Source organism: Phocoena sinus, chromosome 11, assembly GCF_008692025.1.
Source record: "Phocoena sinus isolate mPhoSin1 chromosome 11, mPhoSin1.pri, whole genome shotgun sequence".
Classification (NCBI taxonomy): Eukaryota; Metazoa; Chordata; class Mammalia; order Artiodactyla; family Phocoenidae; genus Phocoena; species Phocoena sinus.
In genome coordinates this window covers 36,331,044-36,350,753 of record NC_045773.1, presented here as the reverse complement: position 1 = coordinate 36,350,753, position 19,710 = coordinate 36,331,044, and the positions used below count along the sequence as shown (strand labels likewise).

The following is a 19,710-nucleotide window of genomic DNA, read 5'->3' as shown; positions in this document are numbered from 1 at the left end:
CATGCACCTGGGAGTTAAGTCCAGCTTAGTCTCACTGCTCAGTTAGATACTCTTGCCAAGGGGAGAGGGCACAGAATTAAGGACAACTCCACCTGCCACAGGAACACACCCATTTTATGACTGACACCTGCTCCAAGAGCAACTCACACATGGTCCACCACTTCCATAATGAAGCACCCACACCCACGAACATTTCCTCCTCTGGGTGTGTCTAGATCAAATACTTCTGTGGAGTTATGGCCATTCTCTAAGCAACACTCACATCACAAAGCGTGTTACTGAAGGCTCTAGGCCAAGCCACCAGGTTAGCTCACCCTACATACTGCTGGGCACACCCTCTGAAGCTTTGTTTGGAACTCTTTATAGCCACGGGATCGGTAGATCCAATGCTGTTGTAAGCAAATCTAAGGGTTTCTACATTTTGTCATCTGGGCCAGGCCTTTAGCTAATATTTTGGATAATGGATCAAATACTATTCCAAGTCATCTTAAGGTCACATTCCCTCCAAATAGATACCTAAGGGTCAGTTTTTTTGCATATGATGGCAATTAATATGGGAACTTGTGATTTTCCTTTCATAATAATCTTTCAAATTTGCTAATTAATTGTAAAGGAAAACTGTACCTATTTCTGGGCTCCACTTATATGTTTCTATATAACTTCTGAACTTCTGTTGACAGACAAACCAGTGTCTCCAGGTAGCAAGGTGGGCTATGCTGTTCTTTAAATGTTATGTCATCCTTCTTCGGGGACTCAGAAATAGAAAACTCATCCAGGACAAATTCGTTCTCTCCCTCCTTTCTGTTCCTAGAAGGACTGACTGAAGGATTTCTAAAGAGTTCTACATTAGCGACTCTGTAATTCCCTTAGAGGGGAGGGGCTGCTTGAAAAGCAAAAGATGGAGCAGGGATTCTACACAGAAGACCCTTTGAGATAAGAATTGAACCAGAAGAAGAAATGTACTCAGGAGCAAAAAGTGCTTTTTATATCAACTGGCAATTTGGGAAACTTCATTCACTGATAAAGAGAGCAGAGCATGACCTCCTAGGCTGTGTTTGGCTTTCTGAGCACGTGTCAAATTGTTTGAGTGATTTTAGAGTATGCCTCCTGCCCCTTGATCTGCTAAGTCTAGTTTCTGTCATGTGTCCTGTGCTGCTGCTAGGCAGCCAGGTGCTCAAGGGCACAGGTGCTGAGCCACCTGCTCAATACACAGGACAGGTCCTACTGCTGACATCCCTGGGATTCTCAGTGAGGGAAGGCCTGCCCACATGGGCAGCAGGTACCTCCTGGAACAAATGGCTGAAGGAGGAAAAAGAGAATATGAAGATGAGATTAATGAGTGAATGAGGATGAAGTTCTTACCCGGTGGTGGTATGCCCGGGAGGCCGGGCACACCTGGCGGAAGATGGTGGGGTGGAGGCCCCCCGGGGTGAAGTGGCTGCATGCTGCCCATGCTAACAAGGCCATCAACTGGGCCCTGCAAAGGTGGAAGGCCTGGCGGATAGCCACCCATCATGCCTTGAAGGACACAACAAATTTCAGACATGCATCATTAACATGCAACATGAAGTAAGTAATAACAACTCCCCCCCATGCACTACCAATGAATAAAGCACCCTTAGTACTGCATGATATAACGGCAATTAGTGCAATTATTTTGTTGCAATAATGAACAAAATATAAAGTTACAAATATGAAATACATTTCTGGATGAATTAGTACTTAGTACATTATTATTTGTAGTTATTTTCCCTGTGATAAATACGCTGCATGTTTTCAGTTAAATAATAATAAAGAGGAGTTCCAGTAACAGCCTTCCCAAGGTCATGATTATTGCAAGGTGTTCAGAGACCCGTTCTGCCTACTGCGATTCTACTGAAGAGTATAAACCCCATCATTCCACTATGCCCACACTCATATGCCTATCACAGGGTACACATGAGGGGAAACTGGAATGGAGGAAAATGAGGCGCACAGCCCTGATCACAAAGCATGGTTCTCCAGCATGGGGGAGGCGGCAAGACTTTTTCAAGACTTCTATGTCCATTCCTCCTCCCTTTTAGCCCCACCACTGCTGGTAAGAATGGATCATGCTTGAGCTTGAGATGGGGAACAGCTAAGAGTCATCACAATGAATGATGTTTCATCTTTAGATCTCAAAACATGATAAAATAAAGATAAAACCTAACTCCCCACCCCCACCCCGGCCACCAGCCAACCTAAGCCCAGGTCACTCAGTAGCCTGCACGCAGATCTTAGGAGGAATGGCTGGAGAATCAGGCTCTGTTGACATGAGAAAAGGCCAATTGTCATCATTGTCCCCAAGCACACAAATGTCCTCACAAAGACCTTCAGTTAACAGGGAACATTTTAAATGAGGTAGAGAATTTCTGTGAACAGAGGTTTTTATTCCTTTATTTTCAAAGTGCATCTTCACAACACAAAATACTTCCTGCTGGCTAGGGAAGAATTTCAAAAAACAAGTATTTTTGGCAAAAAGAGTGAAAGGAAGAAGATAATTTCAGAATGTCAAAGACTCACCTATCAAAAGAACTTTAAAGCCATATGACATTTTTTTAAGCAAGGAAAACAACTTGATTTTTCTGGGATTTGAAATGATCACAATGAACAAAACACAAGGCTCCCCACGAAATGCAATCACCTTTGGACACAGCTTCTTGCACAAAGGGAGGGGTTGAGGAATTGGTGCAAAACCTCATTTTTATATTATACTTTTTGTAGAGGGGTTCTGGAAACAGTGCAAGACTCCCGGTTCTAAGAATTTTACTCTTTGATTTTCCCTGAAGAATTGTTTGAAAGGTATTTATTTATAAAGTTTAGTCTTTTGAAGCTATAAAATTACTGCAAGTTCTGAGATTGATTCAGCTTGCCTCATCGATCATATCTAAACTGACTAAGAAACTTACAATTACACAAACCAATAAAACAAATTTTAAATAATAATCACCTCTGTACATAAAATAGGATTATCAGTTTCATTTTCTTAAAATGAGAGTTCAGAGATAAAAACTACTTTTGAACAGACACCACCATCTTAAACATGAGGAGATCCAATGCTACCAAACTGTCTTTTAACCATACCACCAGACAGAGCTTTTAGGGATAAGTAGGTGGGAATTCAAGAACGTTAGGAGGCTTTGCTTTCAATTACAAAAGCCCATCTGAACGCAGCCTTCATGGGCTGTGGTTGAAGAAATTACTAAGAATTGAAAGACATGACACTTGTCTTCATTAAACTGTACTTTGGCATTTATTATCCCAGTCACATGTGTTCAAATGAGCTTCAATGCTTGTAAGCAAAGCTGGTCTCAGACAGCAACAAGGCTAAGACTTAGGCCCTATGCAAACCTGTAAACCCATAAGAAATCACTCTCTTAAGCTGCAAAGTCCCCACTGTGGACCAAAGACTGCTTACTGTAGAGAATGCTTGCCCTGCACTCCCACAGCCCAGAAGACTGGGCAGCAAAAGGTTTAATAATGGAGCAGGGGCTTTCTGGAAGGGGGCCACCCTCCTCACCCATCAGAGCTCTGTGATGTTATTCCCCAACAGGGAGCTAAAATGCTGCAGCTGCTGTTTTTCAATGTTTTTAGCTGTTTGAATTGGTTTTGTTAATGTGTCCCTGGGCTTTTTAGTCAAGGGCACAGTGCTATAATATCACACATCAAATAGAACAAAAGAGAATGTCAATGAGGGAATTCTAACTTTCAAAGTCCCCATGTTCAAGGTCTGATTTCTAAAAACCTCTGGCACCCCATTAACCAAAATGGGCCATGGAATAGAGCAGGCGATTATGAGATTTGTTAGATCAACATCAGTTACACTGAAAGTACTGAAAGCCATGATTCAGATGTGCTTTGGCGAGTGCAACTGCTGAGTTCAGCGATAGTGCATTTGAGAACTTGCCATCACAAAAGGTAGGAGCAACAATGGAAAAGTTATCTTATGCTACTCTGCCTTAAAAAGCAAAAAAAAAAAAAAAAAAAAGTGAAAACAAAAACAGCATCCCAATGAGCCTGTCTTGAGCAACACTATCTTGGACTCCCTGAAAAAAGAGGTCAGACTGCTTGCTTAAGAAGAAACACAGCTTGAATGGACCTCACCAGGCTTAGAAAGATCACGAAGGAGGGACCCGAGAAGTGGTCTGCAGGTTTCTCATTGGAGACACGTCAGACAAGAATATTCAAGAATAGCCAAATTTGCTATGGCTACCAGAACCAGAGACAACACACACAAGCAAACCACATTCATCTTTTCTTTTCTTTTTTTAAAAATATGTGACTGGGATACTAACAGAAAATGCAGTTTAATGTAATTAAATAGAAAAGCATTACAGAGTGGGCACAATGAATTGATTAAGGACTTTGTATTCTACTTAGCAGTCATGCACATTGGTGACCAAGAAAGGATTTACAATTCATTGTCAAAAATCCTTTTAAATGGTCAGTCTTTTAAGGATGGCTGCAGCAGAACAAGGCAAACTGAATACTGGAATGAGATGGGAAAATCATCACCACCTAAAGACTAGTTTTGTGTTTTCTCTTGGGAGTCCCTCCAGAACAGAATTCAGGGTCTGTTTATATTTTCTGCTGTAGAACTCTATCAAGAGCAGTCTGCGGTGGAGAATATCGCCAGACCATGCCCACAGCCAGGGAAGAGCTGCTCCCTACCAATTCCCAGGATTGGGCCCAGGGCCCATTTCTGGGGTAGAGGGGAGGCATTGCCCATAAGGGAAAGGCGATATAAGGACAACATGGATGACTTCAAACTTTGAATCTGTCATGAGAAAAGCCTAGAGACTGTGGCTTACTCCTTGTTGGAGGAAAAAAAAAAATGAAGGAATTTCTTAAAGTGGAAAAAAATGGTCTTAGCTCCTGTTTTTACCTGCAACAGGTGTCAACTGCTGATTGAGCATCCCCATTGGTGTTGGTGGTGGCACCACCCCCATGAGAGCCCCCACAGGGGTGCCTGCTCGGGGAGAAGCACTCGGCTGCTGTTGCTGTGCTGCTCGCTCTCTCTCCTGCTGCTCAGCAACTTTAGCTGCCCGCTCTGTAAAGGCATTTCAGATTTTCAATTCTGTTTTTAACCCAGGAATTCAAAATACCATCCATTGCATTCAACAGGACTAGTAAAAACACAGGCAACAGTTCTGTCTCAATGGAAGGAACAGTAGATGACTAGTCTCAACACAGGAGGAGTCAGGCCGATTTCACTTGGTAACCTAGAGTCCAGCTTTCCTATCCCATCTTGAGAACTGGTCTGCAAAGATTTCAAGAATGTTAAGACTGCAACACACATTCAGAAAGCACAGATTTTATTTAAAAACGTCACCAGCATAACCAACGTGGTTAATCTCACAAGGCACCCTGAAGATGAGAAGCGCTACCATTATTCTAGTATTAATAGCATTACAAATTATTTATAATTTCAACATGAAGCAATTCCATGGCCCATTGTAATTTTTGGCACAACTGTTACTTACTATATTTTCCTGATTCCTGGCACCCAATTTTACTAAGATTTGAGGACTCTTGTCATTAGTGTCATGAGGTTTAGCAGCTGAAGAAAATTAACTCTGTAAGGGAAAAGTAGCTTACTGCCTCCTCCACAAGGTTTTAGGGAAAATAAACGCTAATTTGTACATTCTAATGAAGCAAAGAGGTCATGTTTAATAAACCCCAAGGGAAAAAAATGCATGATACTCCAGGCTACAGTCATCAGAAGCAGGGAATAATATATATACACATATGAAGCAATGGAGAATGTACTGACAGAACCAGGTTTCCTGAAGCTGAGTTCAATACTGACCATAAATCATACTAAATCAGCAAAAGTTCCAGAATTCATACTTATTTCATCCAAAATGCAAGAGGAGCATTAGCTTGTGCCAGTTCTGGGCTGTGGAACATCCCTGCTACACCGCTCACTCCTATGAGCTACTCTTTCTGCTTCTCCATAGCCAGTGGCCCCAACAATCACATTCCCAGTCTTTTTGGGAGCTAGCAGGCTGGACCCTTACTAGAGAACTCTAGAAATGTGCATTCCCAAAGCTCCCACAATACAGGGTTTATTTTGCTTCACCATTCATAAATAGGAACTCCTCTCCACTCTTCACATGGGCAAACTGAGACTGGAGACAGGTAGTGACTTGTCCAAGGATATAGAGAGAACCAGCAACCTGCGGCTCTGATTCCTGGTATCAAACTCCCAACTGCCACACATTAACCCTCCAACAAGGAATTCAAAAGGCTACTGCTGGCTGATCTAAGGAAGGGGAAAACAGCTTAGGTCACATGGCTTTAAAGAGCTTCGAGAAGCAACGGCTCCAGTCCTCCTTTGTGTGATAATGTGAAAGTCAACCAAGTCAAAGCTTCCTCGGCTGCGACAGTGTTACCTGCAGAGACTTGTCATCACTCACTACACTGTCCCAGTTTACAGATCCTCTGTACAATGAGCGTGAGGGACAAAGGCCATTTTAACAACCTATTTCCTTGAACTAGCAGTAAAAAAAACACTGATGACCTAGACCCCCACATTAAGTTCTCATATTTTCATTACACAAATGACACAGTAAAATGGGAGAGCAAAAAAATGAAGTTGAAAAAAGAAAATTTCAGGGCTGTGGATGGAATTGGACTGGCTACCTGTTGGTTCTTTTTGGGCTGTCTTAGAAAAGAGAATTATTAAATGAAGTCAGCCAACCTCCAAACTTTGGGTTTTGAATTCAATGGGCCTGGACACCAAAAGTTCAGATTTTGTGTCTCAGGCAGACACTGCTGAGTCATATAGCTCCTCTCACTAAGTTCTCACTGAAATTTCAGATCTCCCTTTGAATTTGGAAGAATTTCCCAGAAGCCACCATTTCTCCTTCTCTTCAGTTCTGCTCCAGCATTTTTACTTTTACATCATCTCCAGACACATTTCTCGCTCTTGTTCACACTCTGAATAACCAGCCATGCAGTACTGGCTTCATTTGTCCTGGACCAGGCTTTACAGCCATGTGAGCTTCATTTTTAACACTTCTCCAACTGAGTGATATATCTGGTCTTAACTTCCACTAAGGTTAGAAATACCAAAGCTCTCCAAAGTTCTAGGTTCTTACAGAACTGACTATGGTTTCTCAAAGAATATTCTGTCAAATATTAGTTCTTCAGGATATTAGCTGATATTACATGAATACCTGATCAAGTTTCAGAAAATGCCAGGTGAAAAAAGTAGGTTATTTACTACAGGTTTAAAGACTTTCATATGGCAATATGCACTGTTAAGTTTCTAAGAGAGAAAGTTTTTGGAGTGCTTCTCAAACTGGTTTTGCCACAAATGTTTTCTGAATGAACATCTTGTAGGACTAGGGTTCTGCAGAAGATCCTTGGGGAAGCCTGTCAGATAATTTTATAATAATAAATCAACTGTAATAAATGAAAGGAGTAAACTATTTTTTTAAAAAAGGAGTTTCTTTGGAAACTCCATAAACTGTAATAAAGGAGGCAGCCTTGATAATTAATTTGTTTATGCTTGCTGGATTTGGACCTGGCCAAGAAGAGTAATGGTGATCACTATGGTCAATCAAGAGAGGGCTTTAAACTGGCAAAATGAAGCATTATATACAATTCCAAATGAAAAAAAAATACAGCTCTAACGGCAACAGTCCTGCCTAGTCTAATGTTTATTACTCATTTCTTTATTAAAGTCATGCCTGATATTAAAAAACCAAAAACCTCTCTTAAGTATTTGTCCTTAATGGCTAAGAACCACCAAATCCTTGAATGATAGCTCATAGCCCCAAATGATTTAATTATACAGTAAAAGGAAAATGAAGGCAGTTGAGCTTTATCAAAGAGAACCCAAGTACCTTAAAAGTAGCTATGAATGCAGCACAGGCCAGGACTGGCCTAGGAAACCAAGCGCTTCAGCCAAGCCTCAGCCTGGAGTTTATACATATGGCTTATCGAGAGCCGTAACAGAAGATCACTGATTTTGAAAGCCCCATTTCAGATGAATTTTAACCAAAATTATATTTAACATCCTTGTATAATCATTCCCCAGCTCAACACATGTGTGCTTACAGGACTTAATGAAAGAAAAAAAATCATGCAATTTTTAATAGCTAAATATTTGTTTGAGAAATTTGGGGGAAAAAAAAAAACCACACCAGGATCAGAGGCCAAGTCAGAGACAGCACTTCCTCAGTCAGGACAAGGCTGACACTTAAACTGCTGGATGGGAGCCATTTGAGACAGTCCCCAACACAAAGTTCACGTGCAAGTGGTAAGAACAAGAGATTCAACCTGTCTATGCACGTGCATTGCTGAAAACACCCCCTTGCTTAGAAAGCTCAGACAATTGTGCCTACGCTCTATTTACCTTCATATTCTGCTTTCTTGGCTGTCTCAAGGTTTCTCCATTCTGTCCCCACCAGTCGGCTGAGCTCACCAAAAGAGTAGTCTGGGTGCTGGGCCTTAATCACAGCTCTCATCTCACTGCTGAACAGGATGTAGCCACTCATGTTGATTTTCCGTTTGGAGCCTTCCTTCTTTGCACTGCCTTTGGCAGACTTTGGGGTAGACTGTAAGACAGAAAGCTCTTATAGTGCATCGGAACTTTGCATCTGGTCAATTGTTAAAGGTTTCTGGAAGCCAGGAACATGCGACTCAACAGCTACTGTTTTATAGACATGTTCAGTTTATAGCTGGCCATTTTCATGTTCAAAACACAGCTCTTCCTTGTCTCTTACCATATAAGAAAAATGAAAGTTTCACTGAATTCCATGATTGCAATCTATATAGTGACCTCACAATGAAGTCTTCAGAAAATTCTAAATGAAAAAAATATACCAATAGGGATCACCTTAACCGAAAGATGAGGTCCTAAAGAAAGAGAGACTAGAAAGATATAAGCAATAAAAGATACAGTAACAGAATGATGCAGTCCCTCATGGCTTTCCTTCAATACAAGGCAAGAAGAACTTTCTAACTAAACCTGCCACTAAAACCAGCTGTCTATGAAATTTAAAAAAATAGATATTAAATTTTAAGTTATTAGTGGCATCGTGAAAAAAGAAAACAAAACCTGTTCCTTCCTGTAGCATTCTAGGTTGAAGCTCCCATAATATAGGGGTTGGATGTCTCCTCCCTTTTGGGTTTGAATTTGCTGCAAACCAGAGCTGGAAATAAGACAAGTAACAGGAACTTGTCACCTTCACCTGTGGGGGTGTGTAGGGCATGAGATCCAGCTCACTGGCCAGGGGAGTCTGAAGTTGAGGTAGAGAAGGAGGCTCAATGACCTCACTATCCTCTTCTCCCATCTCTTCAATATCATCATCTCCACCTTCTAACTCAGCAAATTTAGCTTCTAGCAACTGGATCTTCTTTTCCAATAAAGGTGAGGGCTCCTTCTGAGGAACAGTCGGTTTTCTAAAAGAAGTGACATAAGAACAAATAAATAAAATGAAATCACCTAACACTACTCCAGGATTGATCAGAAAGCAATGTTCTGCCTTAATATCTAGAAGCAACGTCCTGCAATCTGCAATGTCTACTCTAAGTCAGCAAGGGAAAGAATTAAAACGTATATTTATAGTCACACCTACTTACAGATGCTTGTTTTTAAGGGATCCTGCTGAATACCCACAAAAGCACTGGGTGCAAAGTTGAGATCTAGTTGCCAATATATAGTGAAAAGAATTTTCGTAGTCTACAGAACTGTGCAACCTCTTGATAGACAGGCTATGAACCAGAACCAAAGATTTCTGCCTCCATATTACAATTACTGAAGTCTACGCCAAGAGGACTGTTATACCAGTTATCACATCTCAGCATTTTATGAGGATTTTCCTTTAATATTTAATTGAATGAATTAATATTTTCTATTTGAAATGTCGACTGCTCTGGTTTAAGACCTAATAAAAAACACAAACAAAAAACCCACCCTGGACTATGCTATTTTGATATCAGTTTTACTATTAGGAGCTGAAGTGCTCTTTCTTCCTTAGTTTTTCAAGTTTACCTGAAGTAATAAATTTCATCATCTACCACTTTAGCAGAGAGTGAAAACCTCTTCAGTCCCTTGAATTTCTTCATCTGCTTGTCACTTTCATTGTAGCGGCTCTCACAAAGCAGAATGTCATTTTCTGGAATTTCAGTTGGCCTGCAGGAGAGGAAGTCCTTGAATGACAATACAGCACACTTTCCTGAAAGAGAAAATTGGAGAGAAATTAAAGGAGTAAACTGTGGTCATAGCTAACAGTTATTTTAAATTTGTATTATTTTTGAATTAAGATATTCACATGATTCAAGTTAGAAGATTTAAAGGGTATACACAGGTGTAAGAATAGATATGTAGGTCAATGGAATAGAATTAAAAGTCTAAAATAAACCCATACAATTGAGTTTTTACGGGTAACTGATTTTCGACAAGGGTGCCAAGACAATTCAATGGGGAAAGAATAGTCTCTTTAACAAGTAGTGATGGAACAACTGGATTTCCACACGCAAAAGCATGGAGCTAGAAGCCTACCATATACCATATACACAAAATAATTCAAAATGGATCAAAGACCTTAATGTAAGAGCTACAACTATAAAACTCTTAGAAGAAAAACATAGGTGTAAATCTTTGTGACCCTCTATTAGGCGATGGTTTCATAAATGTGACATCAAAATCACAAACAACCAAAGAAAATAAAGATAAACTGGACTTCATCAAAATTAAAAACTTCTGTTTTTCAAAGGACACAAAATGGAAAGACATAGAACAGCAGAATATATTTGCAAATTATATATCTCTGGTAAGAATCTAATATCCAGAATATATAAAGAACTCCTACAACTCAGCAATAATAAGACAACTCAAAAAATAGGCAAAGGATCTGAACAGACATTTCCCCAAAGAAGATACACAGATAGCCAATAAGCTCATGAAAAGATGCTCACATCATTACTCATTAGGGAAATACAAATCAAAACTGAAATGAAATACCACTTCACATTCATTAGGATGGCTATTATAAAGGGAAAAAAGCCAAACAAACAAAACCTCCAAAAAGTAACAAGTGTTGGTAAAGATGTGGAGAAATTGGAATCCTTGTATATCACTGGTGGTAATGTAAAATGGTACAGCTGCTGTGGAAAACAGTTTGGCAGTTTCTCAAAAAGTTAAACAGAGTTCATCCAGCAATTCTACTTCTAGGTAAATATCCAAAAGAACTGAAAGCAGGGACTCAAACAGATACTCATACATCAATGTTCATAGCAGCATTATACACAATTGGCCAAAAGGTAGAAACCACCCAAATGTCCATCAACAGATGAATGAATAAACAAAATGTTATATACACATATAATAAATACTATTCAGCCTTAAAAAGGAATAAAATTCTGATACATGCTACACTATGGATGAAGCTTGAGAATTTTTAATTTATGCTAAGTAATGTAAGTCAGACACAAAAGGACAAAGGTACCCAGAATAGGCAAAATTCATAGAGAAATAAAGTAAAACAGTGCTTACCAGGGGCTGGGAGAGGCGGAAATGGGTAGTTATTGCTTAATGGGTACAGAGTTTCTATTTGGGGTGATGAAAAGTTCTAGATGTGTTCTAGTGATGGTTGTACAATACTGTCGATGGATTTAATGTCAGTGAATTGTCCAGTTAAAAATGGTTAAAATGTTGCACTTTATGTTACGTATATTTTACCACACATACAAACTTACAGATGGTAGCATATCACTTATATTGTTTTACACCTAAATTTTGCTCCAAAATAATATATCTTGAGGATCACTGCTGGTATTAATATATTTATTCAACTAGCTCCCTACTGACGGATATTTAGGTTGTTTCCAAATTTTTGCTCTCGTACTGAAGCAAAACAATATCGACATAAATAATTTAAGACATATATCGGACTTCCCTGGTGGTGCAGTGGTTAGGAATCCGCCTGCCAACGCAGGGGACACGAGTTTGAGCCCTGGTCCAGGAAGATCCCACGTGCTGCAGAGCAACTAAGCCTGTGTGCCACAAATACTAAGCCTGTGCTCTAGAGCCCACAAGCCACAACTACTGATTCTGCGTGCCATAACTACTGAAGCCCACACGCCTAGAACCTGTGCTCCGCAACAAGACAAGGCACCACAATGAGAAGCCCGCGCACCACAACGAAGAGTAGCCCCCACTCGATGCAACTCGAGAAAGACCGCACTCAGCAACAAAGACCCTACGCAGCCTCCCCCCCTCAAAAAAAGACACATATCAATTTGCACATGGATGAATACATTTGAGGAATAAATTTCTAATAGTATAAAACCTGGGTCAAAGGGTATGTACACTTTAATTTTTATAGGTATTATCAAATTACCTTCCATAGAGGTTATGCTAATTCATAAACCCACCACAAAGTGGGCAAATGCCACTTCCCTGTATTCTTATCAACTAGTAAACATATGAATTTTTGACAATTTGATAGGTAATTTAAAAAAAAGCAGCATCTGGGTAATTTTAATTTGTATTTCTCTACTGGCTGAAGTTCGTATTTTCTTTTAAGAACCACTGATAAACTTCTCTGCTCTCTCTTAATCTTTGCCCATTTTCCTATTGGATGTTGATCTTTTTTTCTAATTGTTTATAGGAGCTCTTCATATATGAGGGAAATTTGATCTTTTTCTATGATATACATTGCAAATATCTTCCCAAAGTTGTCATCTGTCTTTACTTCTGCCAAACATTTTAAACTTTTATATAGTTGAATTTATCCATCTTTCTTGTAAGAGTTCTGGGTTTTATGTCAAAGGTTGTAAGAATTTCTTTCCCATCACTTCTTTTGGTATCTTTGCTACTTCATTTTAGGTTCATTTAAGCCTGTGATTTATCTGGGAATTTATTTTGAAGTTGATGCGAGAGATGGATACAATTTTACTTTTTCCAAATGGCTACCTAATTTCCAAATATTACTTAGAGAAAAATCCATCTTTTCCCACTTACCTGGGATGTCACTTTTATCACAAATTAAATTATATTTGAGTCTACTGCTAAAGTTTCTATTCTGTTCAAATAATGTTTATTCATATATCATATAAGTAATTTAAATTATTATAGTGTTATAATGTTTTAGTATCTGTAAGGATAGACACTCTCCCCTTCACCATGCTTTTCAGAATTTTCCTGATTTTTGTTTCTTTTTTGACATGATGTTAAAAAATCAGTTTATTTAGTCCCAACTTTCTCACAGAAAATTCCCATTGGTATGTCTATTGGGCTCACATTAAAGATTAATTTAGGGCTTCCCTGGTGGCGCAGTGGTTGAGAGTCTACCTGCCGATGCAGGGGACACGGGTTCGTGCCCGGGTCCAGGAGGATCCCACATGCCGCAGAGTGGCTGGGCCCGTGAGCCATGGCCACTGGGCCTGCACGTCTGGAGCCTGTGCTCCACAGTGGAAGAGGCCACAACAGTGAGAGGCCCATGTACCGCAAAAAAAAAAAAAAAAAAAAAAAAAAAAAAAGATTAATTTAGGGAGAATGAACATCTCTATGTTGAAAATTCTTATTCAAGCACATGGTATATGCTCTGCAATTTGTTCAAGCATTCCACTGACTGACTGATTGACTGACTGATTGATTGATTGGGTGTGTTGGGTCTTTGTTGCTGCTCGTGGGCTTCCTCTAGTTGCGGTGAGCAGGGGCTACTCTTCGTTGCAGTGCACAGGCTTCTCATTGTGGTGGCTTCTCTTATTGTGGAGCACGGGATTTAGGTGCACAGGCTTCAGTAGTTGTGGCTCACGGGCTCTAGAACACAGGCTCAGTATTTGTGGTGGATGGGTTTAGTTGCTCTGCAGCATGTGGGATCTCCCCAGACCAGGGCTCGAACCCATGTCCCCTGCATTGGCAGGCGGATTCTTAACCACTGTGTCACCAGGGAAGTCCAAGCATTCCCTTTTAAATGCATTAAAAGTAGCACTAAAAAACTTTCTGTATACAACTGTGGCAATACCTTGTTAAATTTATCCTAAAGTAATTCTTATTATTATTTAATCTTTTTTAAAGTGCATTTAAAAAAATTAATTAATTAATATTTTGGCTGCCTTGGGTCTTTGTTGCTGCGCGCGGGCTTTCTCTAGTTGCAGCAAGCAGGGGCTACTCTTTGTTGCGGTGCACGGGCTTCTCATTGCGGTGGCTTCTCTTGTTAAAGAGCACGGGCTCTAGGCACGTGGGTTTCAGTAGTTGTGGCACGTGGGCTCAGTAGCTGTGGCTCACGGGCTCAGTAGTTGTGTCTTACGGGCTTAGCTGCTCTGCGGCATGTGGGATTTTCCCGGACCAGGGCTCGAACCTGTGTCCCCTGCATTGGCAGGCGGATTCCTAACCACTGCACCACTAGGGAAGTCCTATTATTTAATCTTTCAAGGCAATTAGTTTGTTATTAATTTTATATTCAACCATCTTACTTCTCTTATTATGTGCCATGACTTCTTGGTTGATTCTCTTGAATTTTCATCTCCTTAATTTCCTTATTTGAAATGTCTGTTTCTTACTTCTATCTGCACTGGCTAATACCTTCAGAACAATGTTAAACATGAGTGACAAGGACATTCGTATTTTGCTCTTGAACTTAACAGGAGTGTTCATAGCTAACAACTTACTAAACATTTACAAACAAAACATGTAAAAACAGGTCAGAAACACTTTATAACTCTTTTTTTTTTTGGCCGCACTGTGTGGCTTGCAGGGTCTTAGTTCCCTGACCAGGGATCAAACCAGTGCCCCTGTAGTAGAAGCATGGCGTCTTAACCGCTGAAGAACCAGGGAAGTCCCCATATTACAAGCTTAAAATAGCTATAATTATTATCACTGCCTTGGATCTACACAGCACTTTACTTACATAATCCAAAGGCTTTTCAATTTGGAGAAGGTACAGTTAGTATTTTCCATACTTCATAGAGTAAAAATAGAGATTTGGAAAAGGTAAAAATTCTGCTCACAGCTAAAGAATAAAAATGACTGGTGGCCTTGGAATGGATGTGTTGTCCCTATCCTAATTTGGGGTTCCCACCAGGCCCTCAAAAGATAGGGAAAAGACAAGAGTTTGGGAAGCTTCATTTATTAATGGATAAAAAATTTATAAAAACCTGCTGGATTTCAACTGGAACTGCAATGAATCTATACGTCAATTTGGGAAGAACTGACATCTTTATAATACTGAGTCCTTCAGCTATAAACATGACAGATCACTTCATTTATTTAGGTCTTCTTTAATTTCTCTTGATAATTTCCTGACAGTTTTTTTTTTTTTTTAGCATGTGTATGTATGAGTCTTATATATCTTTTAAAAGATTTATTCCTAGATATTTAATGTGTAATGTAAATTGTATATTTAAAAATTTTGATTTTCTAACTGCTCAGTGATGGTAAATAGAAATACAGATGATGTTGATATTTTCAGTAATTCTAATAATTTATCTGAACATTTCTTGGATTTTCTTTGTACCTTTGCAAAAACTGATAATTTTATTTTTCCTTTCTAATCTTTAAAACCTTTTTATTTTTCTTGTCTTACTAAGAATAGTTTTTCAATTAAAGAATCATTAAAAAAAATCTACTATGAAGAAAACAGAACTTGCAATAAATTAGGAACTGGCATATTTGAGGAGCTGAGGTTCCTGGAAATTTTATCACTCAAGTGGCCTAAGGGTAAAGGTACTCTCTGCCAGGTGAGGCCATGTTCATTCCCAAAAGCAACTTCTTGGTGGCCATTTGATTACCATTCAAGTTAGTGAGGACAACTCTTAACAGAAACTGAACAAAGAACATATATATAATAGTTAGGAAAACAGTACTATTTCCTAAGTGAAAGAGGCCCACTAGGTCTATATCATAGAAGATGAAAAAATTACACCTAATTATCCTTAAAACTTTTGTTTCAGAGAGACAAAAATGAGATTTACATTCAACAGTGTGTATATTTAACACAATGAAATTATAAATCCTCTAAAGCTTAAGTTTAAACACTTTAAATTATTAGTCTACAAAAACAAATTAATTTAAAAAAAGATCTGCCTCCTTGCACTTAAGTCAATATAAAACGTAACAAAGAAACACTTCTCTCCCATGGGGAGGGTGGATATTGAAATCCACAAGCTGGACTGAAAACCCATTTTGTGACCACTAGATGCATTTTCTTTAGGGTTTTATCTCAAGATTAACATCTCACTGTATGCCTGTTTTCCTGCCTAATATTATTGGCACCCCCTTTCACTCTCAAAAGTGTCCCAGTTGGCTGTAAACCAACCAACAATCCAAACACCAGTACAGGAGTATAAACGAGAAGACCTAAGTTTCAGTTCTGGTCCATTTCTTGGACAGTAACATGACCTTTCTGAGAATATCAGCATCTTTTACACAGGGTTATGGTTTGAAATAAATGAAATCCTAGATTAAAAAAAAACAGTTTATAAACTACAGAATGCAACACATTCTAACAGGCAACTGTAACAAGGAATTACTTCAACTGATGTCAGTGAAAATGGCAGTTGGGGAATCCACGTGTTCCTTCACAGAAACACTAAAAGCTAGCAAAAACTGTGAGAATCAACAGTACTGGAATCCTGGAAAACAGCTAAAAGTTTACAACAACCAAATGAATCCTTACTTAAGGAAAAAAGTGACTGAAAGCTAGCAGGAGAGCATTGTGGCATTTTAATCTACCTCATCCATCCCCCCCACCCACCCCAACTCTTATTCTTTGGGGAATAAGAGTTTTGAAAAGCTTCCACATAGTCCTGAAAATCTAGAAAGCCATGCACATGCCATGGGCAGGGTGCATGCTCAGCAAAGACCTGAGAAGGCCCTAAGCTCTCACCTTTAGCTGACTATCAAGACCTGCATGAGCAGGTAGTAAAGGCAAAGGCAGAGTTGTAAACTTTTGCGCTGAGTGTTAAAGGTGTGCTCCAACAAAGATGCAGTATGCAATTGCAAAGACTGGGGATTTTTTGGGTTTTCTGGATCCAAGCATTTAAGAAAATCCTGTTACGTCACTAGCTGACCACAAAGCTAGAACAGAGACTTCAGTGACAGCACAAAGAACACAGTCTTTAGCTTAGAAAAGTCACTGAACAAGCAATGACAACCCACAATAAGCAATAACAACAAAACTTGAGGAGGGGGGAGAATCTGATTTCTAGAGTTATCACATCATAATATTCAAAATATAGTTTCAACATCCAGTTTTCAACAAAAAAATGATGAGGCATGCATGAGACAAGTAAGTGTGGCTTATTCACAGGATTAGAAAGAAATGAACAGAAACTGTCCCTGAGGAAGCTCAGATACTGAACTTACTAGACAAAGAATTTAAATCAACAGCCTTCAATACACCCAAAGAGCTAAAGGAAACCATGGACAAAGAACTAAAAGAAACCAGAATGATGTCTCACTAAATATAGAATATCAATAGACAGAAAATGTAAACACTAAATAGATATTCTGAAGCTGAAAAGTATAATAACTGAATTGAAAAATTCATTAGAGGAACTTCCCCAGTGGTCCAGTGGCTACGACTCTGTGCTCCCAATGCAGGGGGCCTGGGCTCCATCTCTAGTCAGGGAACTGGATCCCACCTGCCACAACTAGCAGTTCACATGCCACAACTAAGAGTTTGCATGCCACAACTAAAGATCCTGCATGCTGCAACTAAGGATCCTGCAGGCCTCAACTGAAGATCCCACATGCTGCAACTAAGACCCATCACAGACAAATAAATAAATATGGAAAAAAAAGAAAAATTCATTAGAAGGGTTCAACAGATGATCTGAACACAGAGAAGAATCAACGAACTTGAAGACAGGTCGATTAAAATGAAAAGTCTGAGGAAAAGAAAGAAAAAAGAATACAGAAAAATGAACAATATCTTAGAGACCCGTGGCACACCATTAAGCATAACCAACATAGGCATAATAGGAGTCCTGGAAGAAGAAGAGAAAGAGAAAGGGGCAGAAAAAATATGTGAAGAAACAGTGGCCAAAAACTTCCCAAATTTGATGAAAGACATGAAAGAAAAAACTGCCAATGGAGGATTCTACATCCAGCAAAAGTAGCCTTCAAAAATGGAGGAATCGGGCCTCCCTGGTGGCGCAGTGGTTGAGAGTCTGCCTGCCGGTGCAGGGGACACGGGTTCATGGACCGGTCTGGGAAGATCCCACATGCCACGGAGCAGCTGGGCCCGTGAGCCATGGCCGCTGAGCCTGCGCGTCCGGAGCCTGTGCTCTGCAACGGGAGAGGCCACAACGGTGAGAGGCCCACGTACCACAAAAAAACAAAACGAAAACAAAAAATGGAGGAATCAAGACATCCAGATAAACAAAAGTTGAGGGAGATTGTTGCTAGCAGACCTGTCCTACAAGAAATGCTAAAGGGAGTTCTTTAGGCTGAAATGAAAGGACATTAGACAATAACTTGAAGTCATACAAAGAAATAAAAACCACTAGTAAAGGTAACTACATAGGTAAATATAAAAGACAATATTATATTTTTGGTTTGTAAATCTTCTTTTTCACCTATATGATTTTAAAGACAAATACACAAAGCAATAATTATAAATCTATGATAATGGGCACACAAAGTATAAAGAGGTAATTTCTTACAATAATACAAAGGGGGAGGGATGGAGCTATAGAGGAACAGAATTTTTTTGTATAGAATATGAAACCAGACTGTCATAAATTTAAGATGTAATCCCCAGGGTAACCACGAAGAAAATAACTAAAAAAGAATCAATGATACAGTTGTCCTAACCAAAGAAGACTTCAGTCTCACCTTTGTTATGTTCCCTTTGAGTCTCCCGACTAGGTTTACACTAGGGAGTAAAGTTCTAGGGCAAAGTTAAAAGGAAGACTTTCTCTGCTGCAAAAACTTAAGAAGATTTAATAACTTCACTAGATTTTGTTGCCTCTCCCCAGAGGCACTGAATTATTGGCCATTCAGACATTTTTACCATATCCAATTCTGAAAAAATTCAAAGCACCAAAAACAATGTAGGTAAACAGTAAAGTGACAAAAGTCTAAGTGTAAAATACTTTTTAATCTGCAAATTTCCTTTTGGTCGTAAGCATGGTGGCTCCTTCAACTTTATAACCATATGTAATCAATATAAAGCTTGTGACTAGTAACCTTTTGGAAAACCACTCCAAAAGGTGTAAACAGTAGTTGGTGTAAGTAAGCTAACGAGTTAATTCAGGGCCAGAATAAATACAACAGCTGAAAACAATAACAGTATATGGTGCATATAACTAGATCTGAGAAGCAGAATGCCACTGTGAACACTCAGTAGGATGACACAACAGAAACCAAAACAAGAGTCCTTCACATTTTTGGAATGGGAAAAGTAACACTACTAGGGTTAATCCAACAGAGACTATCAAAGTTTTTTAATTGCTCTCCCTGCTTCCTACCTTATTCTTACAACATGTCCTCCAAACTGCAGCCACAGTGATTCCTCTAATGCTTATAAGTCGGCTCACATGGCCTCTCTGCTCAGACTCCTCACAGGACCTCTCATCTGTTCCAGATCAATCCCTGCACTGTCTGTAAGACCTACCATAACCGAGTGCCCAGCCACCTAGAGGGCTCATTCCCTACCACACCCCCTGGCTGCTCCAGCCACCCGGCATTCTTATTGTGACTCAAACATGCCCAGATACTCTGCCTCA

The 19,710-nt window shown here is 39.5% G+C and overlaps 1 protein-coding gene across 16 annotated transcripts in view; it reads right to left on the bottom strand.

Annotated features, from left to right (window-relative positions):
* Positions 1–19,710, bottom strand: part of PBRM1 (polybromo 1) — a 101,530-nt gene that overhangs the window by 6,463 nt on the left and 75,357 nt on the right. For 7 of the 16 annotated variants that reach the window (XM_032647780.1, XM_032647773.1, XM_032647771.1 and 4 more), the window contains 5 exons: positions 10,025–10,208; positions 9,222–9,432; positions 8,384–8,585; positions 4,904–5,068; positions 1,363–1,518 (listed from right to left, as the gene is read on the bottom strand). In XM_032647780.1, the coding sequence (XP_032503671.1) occupies positions 1,363–1,518; positions 4,904–5,068; positions 8,384–8,585; positions 9,222–9,432; positions 10,025–10,208 (918 nt within the window). The remainder of the gene's footprint in view (positions 1–1,362; positions 1,519–4,903; positions 5,069–8,383; positions 8,586–9,221; positions 9,433–10,024; positions 10,209–19,710) is intronic. The other 9 variants (XM_032647784.1, XM_032647782.1, XM_032647783.1 and 6 more) reach the window with 3 other exon arrangements.